Raw genomic sequence first — 15,817 nt, 5'->3', positions numbered from 1 at the left:
AGTGTTCTTGTGACGCTGTTTAGGGGGGACGGTGGCGTAGTGGTATTGTCACTAGACTAATAATCCAGAGATGCAGGGTGATGCTCTGGGGTTTGGAGTTCAAATCCCATCATGGCAGATGGTGAAATTTGAATTCAATAAAAAAGTCTTGAATTAAAAGTCTAATGTTGACCAGTGAACCATTGTTGTTTGTCATAAAAACCCATCTGGTTCACTAATGTCCTTTAGGGAAGGAAATCTGCTGTCCTTACCCGGTCTGGCCTACATGTGACACCAGACCCACAGCAATGTGGCTGACTCTTAAATGGCCGAGCAATCTACTCACTTCTCAAGGGCAGTTAGGGATGGGCATTAAATGCTGTCCTAGCCAGTGGCGTCTCCCGGTTCTGCTGAAGAATTGCGACTTGTGAACGTACTACTGAAGCTTGCCCCTTTGGATTAAAAACGGGGGTAGGCGGGGGATGAAGGCTGGAATTCATTGGCGCCTTCGCCCACTAGTCTGTCTGTGGGAATTGAATAATCTCGACCTTGCTTTTCAGGACATGTTCAAGCTTTTGTAAAAGTGGTATTAGAGATTGAGATTAGCTCACCACTGGTTGTAACCACCAATGACTAAATTATATGTAGCAACTCATTACTGATTTGCTGTGTTCCTACCAATTGTCACTAGAGGTTGCAAGTGAGCTGGGAAAGTGCTGGTAGTGGAAGCAGAGCCACTGATAACAGCAACAACAAAAACCTGTATTTCATTTTACCTCCCCTCCACCCTGACACTTGCTGCTAACTGGTTACATGTGCGCTGGCTGTCCACAGTTACTCAGCCTGGTTGATAACTTGTACGAGTTTGGGTAGAAAGTTTAATCCTTAAGGGATCACCAGAACTGAGAGGTTTTCCTCATCAGAGAAGGCTGAATAGGCTGGGGTTCTTCTCTCTGGAAAAGAGAAGGCTGAGGGGTGACTTGATAGAAACTGATTGCTTTCAGTCAATGCTGTTCATGCCCAACCAAGCACTGGCCCACACAAGCACACACATGCACATAGATACAAACACATACATGGGTGTGTGCAATTCAGTAAATAGATTGGGAGCAGTTCCCCTGCCCATTGTCATTATTTTGGCTTCAAGGGCCTGGAGCCAATCGCCGCAACCTGCTGCAATTGGTGGCTGGAGGGTCAGTAAGCACGGGGCACAATATTAAGATAATTGGGAAAAGAAGTAGAGTGGGAAAAAATTTTATGCAATGTGGAATGCACTGCCTGAAAGGGGAACTAACTTTCAACAGGGAAATTGGATCAATACTAGAAAAGGAAGAAGTTTATTGGCTCTGGGGAAAGAGCAGGAGTGAATGGGACTAATTGGAAAGATTGTTCACAAAGCTGGCACAGGCATGATGGGCCAAATGACCTCCACCTTTACATTGGGCCTGCCATGTGGGTAGTTATCATACTGGTGAGGTATCCTGTGAGTCTCTCCTTTCGGTATTGACAGATGGCAGGTTCACAATGTGTTGGTTATAAGAGATAAAAAAACATTGATTTCAATAGCAGGTGAGCAAATACAATTTACAGCTCAGTGTGTGTATGTCCTAATCCACAGGTCATAAAACCTTGAGCTATAGGTTAAACAGGTACTGGAATTTTTTCAATAATTCATGAACCAAGTACCATCAACTTGTTGTGTATATACCTCATGAAGTAGCTGTAAGTATTACATGTAGTCACTGTTTGTTTGAATGTAGGAAAATGTGGCAGCCAGTTTACACACTGTAACACAAACAGCAATATGATAATGACCCAGATAGTCTGCTCTCATGATCTTGGTTGAGGGATTAATATAAATACTGGACACCTGGGAGAACTCCTCTCCTTCAAAAATGCCACGGAATATTTTATGTTCACATTAGGGGGCAGCAGGGAGCTCAGTTTAAGGCCTGAACCAAAAGACTGTTCCAACAATGCTCCTGCACTGTTGAGTTTGAGCTTGGCTAATGCCTCTGAATCCATAACCTCTGTCTCAGAGATGACAGTAAAACCCTCTGAGCCACATCTGAAGCAGTGCGCAGTGTGGGAGCAGATTTATTCCTCCCTCACTGCTCACAGGTGCAGAGTGCTGATGAGGCTGGCAAGTTTTTTTTTAATTCTGTGTTCAGGACTGGCTGCTTAGTTTAGTGGAATTGACGAGTCAGGTGTCTCTACCCCTTGCTTCTGGCCAACGATCTGAAACCAGCGCAGTGCCAGCCATAGTGGAACAGCCCTGTCAGTGGCTGGTGTTGTAACAGATGGGGTTAGATCACAAGTCCTGGTGCCAGTGTAGGTTGTGTCAGGATCAATGCTAGGATGAACTCTTAACTTCAGTATCATAATGGGCAAACAAAGGGCAGGTGGAAGAGACTTAATAAACAAGAGCCTTAAACTTTAGTTGCCTTCCTTCCTGAACGATGACACCAAACTTGCGGTAGTGGGGACGGTGGTGGTGGTTGTGTCTACGTGCAACAAAATACAAGAAGATATTAATACTCAAAGTTGGTGTGTAAATGGGGAATAAGGAAGCCACAGACTCATTGGAAAATAAGATTCTGAATGGGGTAGAGGAGCAAAGAGATTTTGTGGTACAGATTCACAGCATTTCGAAGGTTAAGATCAAAAATCAAAGGCAACATGGGTTCATTTCTAGGATTACAGAACTAAAAAGCAGGGAAGTTAGCTTTAAATTGTGTAGCAGCTTTATTAGATTGCATATAGAGTATTGTGCACAGCTCTTGTTTTTGTATTATTAGAAAGGATATCAAGGCATTGTAAGGCACAAAAAAAAAGATTTGCAAAGAGGACACCAGAACCTGAGAGGTTAGAAACATCAGGAAAGTCTGAGCAGGCTGGAGCTCTTTTCTCTAGAAAAGAGAAAGCTGAGGGGTGACCTAATGGGTTTATAAAATTCTGAAAGGTTTTGATTGAGTGGATGCAGAGAGAATGTTTCCTCTTGTGGGGAAGAGCTTAGCTAGAGGCCATCAATATAAGACAGTCACCAAGAAATCCAATGGGAAATTCAGGAGAAACTCCTTCACCCAGGGAGTGGGGGGCATGTGGAACTTGCTCCCACAGGGAGTGATTGAGGCGAATAGTATCGATACATTTAAGGGGGAAGCTGGATAAACACATGAGGGAAAAAGGAATAGAAGGATATGCTGATTGGAGGAGATGAAGAGGGGGTGGCAGGAGGCTCTTGTGGAGCAGATGGGCTGAATGGCATGTTTCTGGACTGTAATTCTGTTGATCAGGCAGTTTGATGTGTGTAGCTGTTCAGTTGCAAAGTTTCAACTGTTTAATTGCATCAGCTTGTCTAAACCGCTTGGTATGCTGGTATGTTTATCATTCATCGTTGTTCATCTCTATTGGGAGGGAGGGGGAAACAGTGTTACAGTGCTTCCAGTAAATGTATTTATCCACGTCAAGTCTTCCACCACCTTACTTTCTCAGTCTGGATATAACAGTTAAACAGAACAGTCGCCAAGCTGTCCTCGGTCTGAGCACAGTCACAACACTGCCGGTAAGACTCCCTCTGTGATGTGGCTGAGAGGCAGCTGTGAATCACTCAGCCATCACACCACAAGATACTAGGAAGTGGCCAATAATGACGTGACTGTAGCAACAAGAGGAGACCATTCAATCCTTCATGCCTGTTCCATCATTCAGTTAGATCATGGGCTGACCTGTATCTTAACTCCATCTACCTGCCTTATTTCTGTAACCTTTCATCCCCTTACCCAACAAAAATCTGTCAATCTCAGTTTTGACGTTTTCCAATTGACCCCCAGTCTTACTTGGAGGGAAAATTCCAGATCTCCACTCCCCCTTTGTGTGAAGCGGTGCTTCCTGATATCACCCGTAAATGGCCCGACTCAAATTTTAAGGTTCTGGCCCCTTGTTCTGGAATCCTGTCCCACCCTGCCCCTGCCCCCACCCCACCAACCAAACATAATAGTTTCTCTCTATCAACCCTATCGAATCCTTTAATCATCTTAAACACCACAATTAGATCAAAGGAATACAAGCCTATTCTGTGCAAATCCCTCCCTCATGGCACTGTGGCTGTACCCACATGGACTGCAGCAGTTCAGGAAGACAGCTCACCACCACCTCGTGCAGTTGGAGATGGGCAATAAATGCTGGCCCTGTCAGTGATGCCCACATCCCATGAAAAAAAAATTAAACTGTCCTGGTAATTTAACCCTTGGAGCCCCAGTATCCTTATGGTGAATCTGTGCTGCACCGTATCCAAAGCCATTATATCCTCCCTGAGGTGCAGTGCTCAGAACTGAACCCAGTTACTCCAGATGGGATCTAACCAGAGCTTTAAAAGATCAGAGAGCTGCATGAAGAATAGCTTCAGGCACAGCCTTCTTGGACACACAGGGTCAGGCTTTAAAATAAGGATGTGGAAGACTGATGAGGATGTTTGTGTGGCCAGTACAAAGTGGAAAGTACCTGCTGAAGAATTAGCAGCTGTCTGAAAACGTCCCATCACTGATTACAACTTGAATGATCTTTTTCCTCCCCCTCTCTCTTTCAGCATCGAATGGTCCTTCTGCCTTAGAGAAAAAGGAAAGTGGCAAGGATGGAGTGAATGTGGAAAAGAAAGAGAAGAGCGGGGAAATAATATGCATAGATGACTGACCCCTCCCACCCACCCTTTCCCTGCCTGCAACGCTGGTTATGTTTATATTTTATGTCTTGAGAGAGGAAAAAATAGCCTGAAGATGTCGTATGAGTGTGTTTGTCCCAGAAGGGGTGTGTGTGTGTGAGAAGAGGATTTATTGCTTGTGAAGATGGTTAAATGATTTATTAGCCACTCCTCTAAGCCTCCATTCACTCACCCCAGAATTCCCAGATATGACATGGTTAAGATCCAAAACACTAGTGGGAACAGTCACTGTGTTGGTGATCTTGGCTCAAAATAGTTTTAATATTTGATGCAGTACTTCTCTCTCTCTCTCTCTCTCTCTCTCTCTCTCTCTCTCTCGCTCTCTGCCTTGCTCGTTCTGGCGCTCTCACTCATTCCCGCACTCCCCCACTCACTCTCTTTTCTCCCCCCCCCCCACTTCCATAGACCTCCACTGCAAACCGCTAAGTGAGATCAACTGGTATCTAAACAAGCTAACCTCAGTAGAGGGTTAACTGACAGGTGTGGTGCTGAGTTCCCTCGCGCGCGCTCTCTCGCTTGTCCCCCTCCCTCATGCGCGCTCTCTCGCTTGACCCCCTCCCTCGCTTGCCCCCTGGCTCCCCCACTCCCCACTTCCATTGACCTCCACTGCAAACTGTTGTGAAGTGAGATCAACCGGTATTTAAACAAGCTAACTTCAGTAGAGGGTTAACTGACGGGTGTGGTGCTGAGCTCAGCAGACCAGAATAAGTTCTTCTACTGATTTAACTATCTCAGACTACCACAGTGGTAAAGGAGTTACGTATTGCCCTTTATAAATGCTGAGAGTGGATGGGGATGGAAAGCAGCTAGATCCCAATGTTGCTCCTCTGCTTGAAAATTGTGCATTGTTGTTTAACCACATGCCCCAGCTTCGACTTATCCAATGTTCAGGCTCTGATGTGATGCTACTCATGTCCAAGTTATCCACTGCCCCCCATTGGGATGCCTGCTTTACATTGGGCTGTTGTAACCCAGTAAAGTATTATAAGGTGAGGGGGAGCTGAAATCTGTACAGTGCCATGCAGCACTATATATGGTGATGTACTGAACTCTGCAGCGTGCAGGAGATTCCTTGGAGACTTATTTCAGATTGATGTATGTTTGGGGATGCGGGAACAGGGGAAAAGGGTTAATCTTGCGACGTTGTAAGATGCTGCAGCTTTAAAAAGTGTTACATCTCTTGAACCTTACAGGGTGACACCATGTCAATACTAATACAACCTGTTCCCCTCCTGGTTGAAGGAGCTGTATTTCATAATTGCTTAATTTGCTTCCACACTTAGCTCCAACAGATTGGTGTCTCACTTAAAAAAAAAAAAATTCTTGTGCCTCTTTCCAATTTGATGGTCCCCAAGGCCATAACCTCTAGGGTAGCCATTTTAGAATGGGGCGTCCATTTTGGAAGCAAGGTACCAATCAATTTAGCTATCCCAATGTACAATTATCTATCAACGTGGTAAATTATTTCTTTGTCTTTCAGAAAAAGACCTCAGTATTGAGCTGTTTTAAGGGAGGGATTGGGGTTGGAAAAGGCCTAGCTACTGGAATATTGGCATTTTGGTCATTTTTCTTCACAGTTGCCTAAACCTTAGTTCATTTGCAGCTTTTAATTTGCAGGGTTTTTTTTTAAATATCTGGACAAGAAGATCAACTGCATACTCAGACTTCGCAATTTAAAGTAGTGTTTGGGAATGCTCCAAGGGGCTTGCCAGCATTGCTAAAGAGGGGAAAATAATATTTTCCAGTGTGGATTTTAATTGGAGTGAACCTGACTTGTCACAGTGCTGAGCTCTTTTCTATTGCACATGTTGACTAACTTGCTGTGGTTTTTTTTATGTTCAGAAGGGTATGTTAAGCATTGGAATTTTAATTTCCCTGTTTTGCTGCAGTCTCTGCAGCATCTCCTTGTAACCTGTCCCTTGCCATGACCTATTTGAGATTTCGATTGTTGGGAATGGAGAGGTTGGTGTGTTCGGTGTGCTCTGGAATAAGGAGAAACCAGGGCAGAGGGAAAAGAATGCCCAGCTTTGAGGGGACCATTCCACTTTCCCAGTGTCCCCTCTACAGATCAGTCATAAGAACACGAAGAATCAACCTCAACACATCAAGAGTTGAACCTCAGTGTTTTATAAAGGCAACACCGTCACCTGTCATTCTTCAAAGGGATTCCCTCCACCAGCAATTCAACCCCCACCGCCTGAGTGGGGAACGGGAGCAGCAGTTACAAACAGCTTTTGGCCTAAGTGCCCTCTGGGTGGGTGGAGGAATGAATTGTTTTGGGTTCCTACTCACTGTCTGGCTTTGCAAGCAGGGGCGGGGGCTGAGAGATGTTTCTTGTTACAAATGGAGATTGGAGGTTGACTCCAGCAGTTAGCACTCTGGGCTGGGGGGAGAGGTCGTTGGTTGTTGCGAGTGCAGATGGGAGGTTGACTCCAGCAGTAGTGCAGGGGGGATAGGGAGAGGGTGAACTGATGTGCCATATGCTTTGTATATGTGTTTCCTCTCCAGCAAGCACAGGACTTCTTGGCTGTGAGCTGGGAATGTTGATGCTATCCCACATTCCCCCCCTCGACCCCAGGAAATGACATTAACCTGTTCAGCGCCAGTGTGGCAAGCAGGCATGGGGTGAAAGCCGCTTTGAGAAAGGAAACAAAAATATATACTTTAAATTATGTCTGCATAATAATCTGTTTCAGCTGACATCTATTATTACTTAATATCCTTTGTTTTAAAAGAATATTTTGAAGAATGTTTTTTCATTAAAATTTTTTTTGTTACATGTTTGAAATTGCTGCCCGTGTGCATTGTTCCTGAATCGTTGGCGGCCCTGTGGTGTCCTTGCAGTGTTGAATTGTCCGGGTATATGCTTTAATTCCCACCCCCCATCACATGATCAGTTGCACAAGGCAGTGAGTTCTCCACTGTGACTCACTCAGGAAGGAAGAACTGCAGTTATTGAGTGCACTGACAGCCTTGGACTGTTTCAAAGCACTTGTGAGGAATATAACAGCTCATTTGTGCACAGAGACTTCAGCACATAATCGAGGTCGACAGTCCAAGTGCTGAGGGAGTGCTGCACTGTTGGAGTTGCCAGCTTTCGGAGGAGATGTTAAACCAAGGGCCCTTCTGCCTCCTCGGGTGGACGCAAAAGACCCCATGGCCGCTGTTCCAAAAGAAGAGCAGTGCAACTCTTCCTGGTGTTTTGAGCCCTTGTTTAACTCTCAACCAGCGGATTATCTGGTCATTATCACGTTGCTGTTTGTGGGAGCTTGCTGTGCACAAATTGGCTGCTGCGTTTCCTACATTACAACTGTGACCATACGTCAAACAATACTTCATTGGCTGGAAAACGCTTTGCAATAATGGCCAGAGGTACTAGAGAAGTAACTCTGCTTCTGTTGTGGATGGTGGGATAGGGGCTGTGGCAGGCAGGTGGCAATGTTGTCAAGGGTGGGGCTGTGTTAACAGCACAATGTTTTACTGATACTCTGCAGCTTTTTCGCTTTTCTCAGAATTCAGGGTGAGAATTGAACACCACTTCCTGTTTTTCTCTGGAGTGCTTTTTTAGAAACCTGAGAAACCATAGCTCATACTAGAACCATTCAGCCCCTCGCTGTCAGGATGGGACAGGAGAAGACCATTCAGCCCCTCGCTGTCAGGGTGGGACAGGAGGAGACCATTCAGCCCCTCGCTGTCAGGGTGGGACAGGAGGAGACCATTCAGCCCCTCGCTGTCAGGGTGGGACAGGAGGAGACCATTCAGCCCCTCGCTGTCAGGGTGGGACAGGAGGAGACCATTCAGCCCCTCGCTGTCAGGGTGGGACAGGAGGAGACCATTCAGCCCCTCGCTGTCAGGGTGGGACAGGAGGAGACCATTCAGCCCCTCGCTGTCAGGGTGGGACAGGAGGAGACCATTCAGCCCCTCGCTGTCAGGGTGGGACAGGAGACCAATCAGCCCCTCGTCAGGGGGATTGGGAGACTATTCAGCCCCTCGCTGTTAGGGGGAACAGGAGGAGACCATTCAGCCCCTCGCTGCCAGGGTGGGATTGGGGGAGACTGTTCAGCCCCTCCTGGGCTGATCTATATCTTAACTCCATTTACCTGCCTTGGTTCCCTAACCCTTAATTTGTTTTCCCAACAGAAATCTATCAATCTCAGCTTTGACGTTGCTAATTGACCTCCAACCTCAACAGCTTTTTGGGGAGAGAGTTCCAGATTTCCATTCACCTTTGTGTGAAGTGCTTCCTGACATCACCTCTCAACGGCCTGGCTCAAATTTGAAGGTTCTGCCCGCCTGTTCTGGACTCTTTTCCCCCCACCCCAAACAAAGAGAGAGGTAGATAGAGAGAACCTGTCAAATGTTTTAGTCATCTTAAACACCTCTATTAGACCACTCCTTATGTTCTTTACTCAAGGGAATACAAGACTAGTCTGTACAACCTGCCCTCTGCATTCTCCTGGGAGGGGTACCAGCTATACCCTTACCACCCAGCTCTAACAATGCCAATGCTTCAACGATCAAAGATATTTGAAGGAACCAGAGATCTTTTAGCATCTGGAAAGAGAAAGGGGCTACATCTGAAGCATTAATTCACTATTTCTCTTAGAAGGTCCAAGCGGGCATGCCAGAATATTCCCAGTTTACAGGGGGAATGAACTGTATATTACATTGAATGTCCAGCACAGAACTAGGCCATCTGCTCTGTGCTGGTGTTTCTGCTCCACATGAGCCTCCTCCCATCGCCTCTTCATCTCCCCTTATCAGAATATCCTATTCCTTTCTCCCTCATATGTTTATCCAGCTTCTCCCTTAAATGTATCGATACTGTCCACCTGTGGGAGCGAGTTCCACATTCTCCCCACTCCCTAGCTTTCACATAGTAAATGCCCCAAGGCTTTTCACAGGGGTTTCATCACAATAACTGACACCAAACCACATTAAAGCGATTAGGGGCAGGTGACCAAAAGCTTGGTCAAAGCTTTTAAGCAGCGTCTAAGAGGAGGTTTAGAGAGGGAATTCTTGAACAAAGGGTGAACTAAGATTTTAATTCTTTGGCTATGGAGGATGTCAAAATAATGTTTTCACCTGTTTCTATTCAGAACTTGGTTTTAATTGTTTGCAATCTGAATTCTGAGATTGGAATAGAAGCATCATTGAATAAGATCATGACTCCCAAGTATGTCACTCTTGTTGTTGGACCTAAATGCGGTAATAGGTTGGTTTCTGGCCCAGTAGAGGTTGTGACTGTCCTTGCTGCTATACGTATGTTTTGCTTCTTCATGTTTTAATTTGGTTGGGAATGATGGGGATTGGGCAATCTGCATAAGAGCAGGAATTTGGAGGACGGTACATTCATCCCTGAGACCAAGAGTCACACCCTGTTCATACTGATGAGGCAAGTGGATCGGTGCTTCAAGAGGAGCATTGCGAAGGAAGAGTCCCAGCACAGCTCAGTGCCGGTACAACCCCACACTCTAGCACAGCCTAGCATCTCTACCACCCTTGCTTCCAGCACAGACCAGTGTCTGTACAGCTCATACCCAAACCAGCACCTGATCTAGAGCAAATGGAAAAATATTTCTTGCTGCTCTCAGATATGGGACTGCTGTCAAACCAATGCATTCTAATCTTCAGTTTTGTTGACACCCTGCCCCGGCCATATAGAAAGATGCAATAACATTGCTGGACATCTTTATCAAGGGATATGGGGAGCAGATGGGAAAATGGAGTTGAAGCCCAAGATCAGCCAGAATCCTATTGATTGGTGGAGCAGGCTCAATGAGATGAGTGGTAAGAGCAAAATAAAAGCAGGAGTGGCCCATCGATCCATTTGATATGATCGTGGCTGATCTGATTGAGGCCTTAACTCTACTTTCCTGCCCCCTGGCACCATGTAACCCTCAATTCCCTTGCAGATCAAAAATCTGTTTAACCAGCCTTTGCTGCTTTCTGGGGAAGAGAATTCCAAAGATTTACAAACCTCTAAGAAAAAAATCCTCCTCATCTTGGTCTTAAAGGGGACACCCTTAATTTGAAACTGTGCCCCCGGCTCTTGATTCCCCCACAAGGAAAACATCCTCTCGGCACCTACCTTGTCAAGCCTCCTCAGAATTTTGTGTTTCAATAAGATCACCTCGCGTTCTCCTAAACTCCAATGGGCATAGACCTGACCTGTTCAACCTTTCCTTATAAGACAAACCCGCTTCAATTGAACCTTTTCTGAACTGCCTCCAACACATGTACATCCCTCCTTAAATAAGGAGACCAAAACTGTGCAGAGTACTGCAGGTATGGTCTTGCCAATGCCCCCTACTCCTCCTGTTTCCATGTTATAACCTAATGACAATTGCGTGATGTTTAACGCTGGGTGTTAACTGGTTGCTTTCCGGAGTACATCCAGAACTCTGTAAAAACGGACTCTTCCCCATCACAAGAATGGGAAAAATGTGCCCACTGCACTATGATTTATTGCTCTTCTGCTGACTTGCACTTTCTCTGATTTTTGCTTATTTTCCTCTTCTGTATTAAGAGAAAGAGAACCTGTGGTACTGTTGCGTCTTTGAATTGAACTGAGCTATTCACCCCATCTAGTTTGCAGCAGCCCTTTTTGAGAGGCAAGAGCTTGTTCTTAATCGCCACATCAGATGGCTGCCTCTCCATTCATCGTAGTCAAGTTGTAAACTACACGTACAGCACAATCCAACCGAACAAAAGATCATCACTCATCGGGAACCTCAACAGTCTGTTGCAAGGACTGCTCAGTCCCAGAGTGTCTCATGCAGTCCAATAAGAAAGAGGAGCTCATATGTATCTCACCTTGTGCCACCTTGGCACATCTCAAAGCACTCACGACCAATGAAGTCTGTTTTGAAGTGTAGCCGTTCATGTAGGTAACAGGGCACCCAATTTGGGTACATTAAGATCCACAAACAGCAATGTGATCATGACCAGGTGAGTTTTTTTTTTGCTGATGTTTAAGAGAGAAATATTGGCCCTAGCACCCTGAGGAGACCCCCATCTTCCCCTCCCACTCCCCCTTCCAATTGTCACCATAGGATCTTATGCTCAACTGAGGGGGCAGGCAGGGCCCTCGGTTTACCATTTCATCTGAAAGACAACAGCTTCTGACAGTGCCGCACTCCCTCATTACTGCATAAGGAGTGTTGACCTGAATTATATGCTCACGTCTCTGAACTTCTACAACTCTTAAGTTCCACTCCAGAGTCCAGAAGGTGACCATTTGGCCCCTTGTGCCTGTGCTGGCTCTTTGAAAGAACAGTCCAATTAGTCTTGCTGTCCAGTTTTTCCCCTCTTCCCCTACAGCCCTGAAAGTTAGTTCTCTTCAAGTTACCTGTCCTTCCAAAAATTCCTATGGAACCTGATTTCTCACCTCTGCCCCTCAATCTTTTCAGTGCATTCCTGATCATTATAACTCATTGTGTGAAATAATCTCTCCCCATTAACCTCTTAATTTTCTCTCTTGCTCTTTAGTTAATTATTTTAAAGCTGTGTGTCTCTCTGGTTACTGACCCACTGGAAAGTTCCTCCTTGTCCAGTCAAAACCCCGCATGATTTTGAATGCCTCGATTAAGTCTCCCCTTAACCTTCTCTGCTCTAAGGAGAACAATTCTGGCATCTCCAGTCTCTCCACGTTAACTGAAGTCCTTCATCCATGCAACTATTCTGGTATAAAAGCAAAATACTGCAGATGCTCAAAATCTGAAATAAAAACAAATGCTCAGCAGGCCTGGCACCATCGGTGGAGAAAGAAACCAAGTTAACATTTTGGTTCTGATGAAAGGCCATTGACCTGAAGCGTTGACTCTGCTTTTCTCTCCATAGAAGCTGCCAGACCGGAGTGTTTCCTATTTCATTCTATTAAGTCCCCTCTGCACACTCTCCAGGACGTTGGAATGACCCTTGTGTGTCAGAGGTGAGTGTGCTACCCACTGAACCGTGGCTGACAGTGAGAGGAGGGTGTGCCACTCGGCATTCCTGAGCTTTCGCTCACCGTCAACACCTGGGCTATTTGGCAGGCAATTACTTATTTTGGTTTCTGCAGCAATGTCTCCACCCTGTTCATCTTTACACTTCCAGTCGCCTTGTTTTTAGGCACAAATATTTAAAAACTATTTCCTTGTCAACAATTCTCCCCTCCTATCCTGAAGGAGCTGAAACTTGCTGGGATCTGGGTTCTACTCGCAGATCGATTGCTGGCTCATTAGTCAACCGTGAAGGCATCGCAGCAGAAGCTCATCCTGTCCTTGCACATGTGCTTTCTGCCGATCTGGAGTGAGGATCACTTCCCTGACTCTAGTGTTTGGCCCTTACCAAACCCTATGGCACTGAGACCAATTCTAGACTGCTTCCCTGCGTCTGTTCATGCCAAGTGCCAAACTGGGGTCAGCTAATGTGGCCATGGAGTTGAGGCAGAGGAAGGCCTGGGGAAGAGGCAATAGGGCACTAACTGGAGGAAGCAATAGGACCGCTATCTGAGTTTTATCTTCGGTGGGGATTGGGGAGGGTCGTGGGGTGCTCATCCAGAGCTTTGCATCCAGTGATTCTTTGGCTGGGTGGCATTAGAATACAGATGTAACGTGGGGAAATGGGAGTGGCTCATTTGTGCATAGCAAGATCCCACAAGCAGCAATGAGACAACCGCACAATGTGCTTTACATGCAGATGAATGAGGCATTAATATTTCACCCGTTTGAAGTGTAGTCACTGTTATAATGTAATGAAAGTTATATATCGTGTATAGGCTTCAAAAGTGACAATCTTCTATCAAAAGAATGGGAGACAGTTGTTTAATGCTAGTTTCTCTCTGACCCTAGTAACCTGATCTCTCCCTGAGAGGAGGAGCCTGGAATTTACAAGCAGCCATCAATGTACAGAAACTAAATGCGGCAATTATCCTCCAACTGACCCTCAGGTCCTGCCTATTTATACTTGGTTGGTGGGCGAGAGGAGGTGGAGAGAAAGGGGCAGGTGCTCCAAGTCTTTGAAGCGACAACACTGCAACCGTGAGCAATCCCATGGGAAGTCAGCTTGAGCCTTAAAAGTCCAATTACCTCTTCCCCACCTGGAGTTGTACTTTAGCCTGAGGCCCGGTCAGCTTGTGAAACCCGTGACCTCCAAGCGACCTTTCAGGTTGCTGTTGGCCTCTCCCTCAGAGAGGCTTTTGTCTTTTTTTAAAAGTATCGACTGCTCTCGGTTTCCTGTTTCTCGTTGACCACAGCTTCCGCCTCGGCTGGTTCACCGCCAAAACGTCACAGGCCAAGTTTCCAACCCTCCCCCGTACCCTCCACCCTGCACTTTGGGATGACATGCACCAAATGACAGGAAGTCTGCAAGTCTCAGGAGCCCTGCTGCAACAGCAATCCCTTGCATGCCCCTGCACCCCCTATGATGCCAAGGTGTCAGCTATGGCTCAGTGGGTTGCACTGACTTGCCTCTGAGTCAGATGATTGTGGTTTCAAGTCCCAGTCCAGAGACTAAAGGGCCGTCGGAGGGTCAGTACCGAGAGAGCGCCGCACCGTCGGAGGGTCAGTACCGAGAGAGCGCCGCACCGTCGGAGGGTCAGTACCGAGAGAGCGCCGCACCGTCGGAGGGTCAGTACCGAGAGAGCGCCGCACCGTCGGAGGGTCAGTACCGAGAGAGCGCCGCACCGTCGGAGGGTCAGTACCGAGAGAGCGCCGCACCGTCGGAGGGTCAGTACCGAGAGAGCGCCGCACCGTCGGAGGGTCAGTACCGAGAGAGCGCCGCACCGTCGGAGGGTCAGTACCGAGAGAGCGCCGCACCGTCGGAGGGTCAGTATCGAGGCAGCGCCGCACCGTCGGAGGGTCAGTACCGAGGCAGCGCCGCACCGTCGGAGGGTCAGTACCGAGGCAGCGCCGCACCGTCGGAGGGTCAGTACCGAGGCAGCGCCGCACCGTCGGAGGGTCAGTACTGAGGCAGCGCCGCACCGTCGGAGGGTCAGTACCGAGAGAGCGCCGCACCGTCGGAGGGTCAGTACCGAGAGAGCGCCGCACCGTCGGAGGGTCAGTACCGAGGCAGCGCCGCACCGTCGGAGGGTCAGTACCGAGGCAGCGCCGCACCGTCGGAGGGTCAGTACCGAGGCAGCGCCGCACCGTCGGAGGGTCAGTTCCGAGGCAGCGCCGCACCGTCGGAGGGTCAGTACCGAGGCAGCGCCGCACTGTTGAAGGTGGCATCTTTCAGATGTGGCATTAAACTGCCCCCTCGAGTGGCTGTTTATTTTCAGAATAGGAGGAGACATCTCCTTCCCTGCTGCTCTGTCAATTTTTTAACCTAAAAGCAGATTAATCAGCCTTTCACTCATGGGATCTTGTGCTGCATTGGCTGCCACATTTGCCCCACCCTTCTCCTGAAATCAGGCCAATCTATTGCAGCCAGTGAGTCGCTGGAGCTGTTACTCCCCCAGGTGTTTTGACATGTGTAAGAGATACCGACAGGTACTGAACATCAGCCTCCCCAGGACAAGTGCGCCCAGTCAGAGTAAAGTGGTACTTACAACTCCTGGGCTGTGTAGATGGAAGCTGGTCCCACTCCCAACTTCCTCCAGTGACTAATTGCTCACCCCCACTCAGTCACTCGGAGCAGGTTCATCTCCATCCTGGAGTCTCTGAACTGGGGGAGTGAACAGTTGCACAAACACTGTTATCTCCCTCTCAGTTGTTCGGTGGTGTTGACTGTGGATCAGTTGGTTGCACTTTCACCTCAATATCAATAAGTCATGGGTTCGACTTGAGCGCATATTCCAGGTTGACACTCCCAGTGACAGTACTGAGGGAGAGCTGCACTGTTGAATGTACCATCTTTTGGATGAGACGTTAAACTGAGCATATGAGTTAGGAGCAGGAGTAGGCCATTAAGCCTCTCGAGCCTGCTCTGCCATTCAATAAAATCATGGCTGGTTTGTTAATGTTGAGTTCCACACACCCATCTAACCCCCCTAACCTTAGATACTTGTTAGGCAAAGGAATCAAAATATTCAATGACCCCGCCTCCACCACCTTCTGAGGCAGAGAGTTGCAAAGTCGCACAACCCTCTGAGAGAAAAAAATCCTCCTCTATCCTAAAATTTTAAAACAGTGCCCC

At 47.3% G+C, this 15,817-nt stretch overlaps 1 protein-coding gene and 1 long non-coding RNA gene across 4 annotated transcripts in view; both read left to right on the top strand.

Moving 5' to 3' along the window:
* Positions 1-4,685, top strand: part of LOC121274166 (chromodomain-helicase-DNA-binding protein 3-like) — a 109,739-nt gene extending 105,054 nt beyond the window's left edge. For all 3 annotated transcript variants that reach the window (XM_041181367.1, XM_041181366.1, XM_041181365.1), the window contains one exon: positions 4,568-4,685. In XM_041181367.1, the coding sequence (XP_041037301.1) occupies positions 4,568-4,671 (104 nt within the window). In that variant the 3' untranslated portion in view covers positions 4,672-4,685. The remainder of the gene's footprint in view (positions 1-4,567) is intronic.
* Positions 4,686-7,491: 2,806 nt separating this feature from the next.
* On the top strand, positions 7,492-9,876 carry LOC121274168. Its single transcript, XR_005942227.1, has 2 exons — positions 7,492-8,071; positions 8,840-9,876. It is a non-coding gene; the product is annotated as an uncharacterized LOC121274168 (long non-coding RNA).
* The last annotated feature ends 5,941 nt before the right edge of the window (positions 9,877-15,817 follow it).

This window comes from Carcharodon carcharias (genome assembly GCF_017639515.1).
Source record: "Carcharodon carcharias isolate sCarCar2 chromosome 33 unlocalized genomic scaffold, sCarCar2.pri SUPER_33_unloc_1, whole genome shotgun sequence".
In the NCBI taxonomy this organism is placed as follows: domain Eukaryota; kingdom Metazoa; phylum Chordata; class Chondrichthyes; order Lamniformes; family Lamnidae; genus Carcharodon; species Carcharodon carcharias.
Note: the sequence above shows the minus strand (reverse complement) of the source record. Positions and strands in the feature narration are given on the sequence as shown.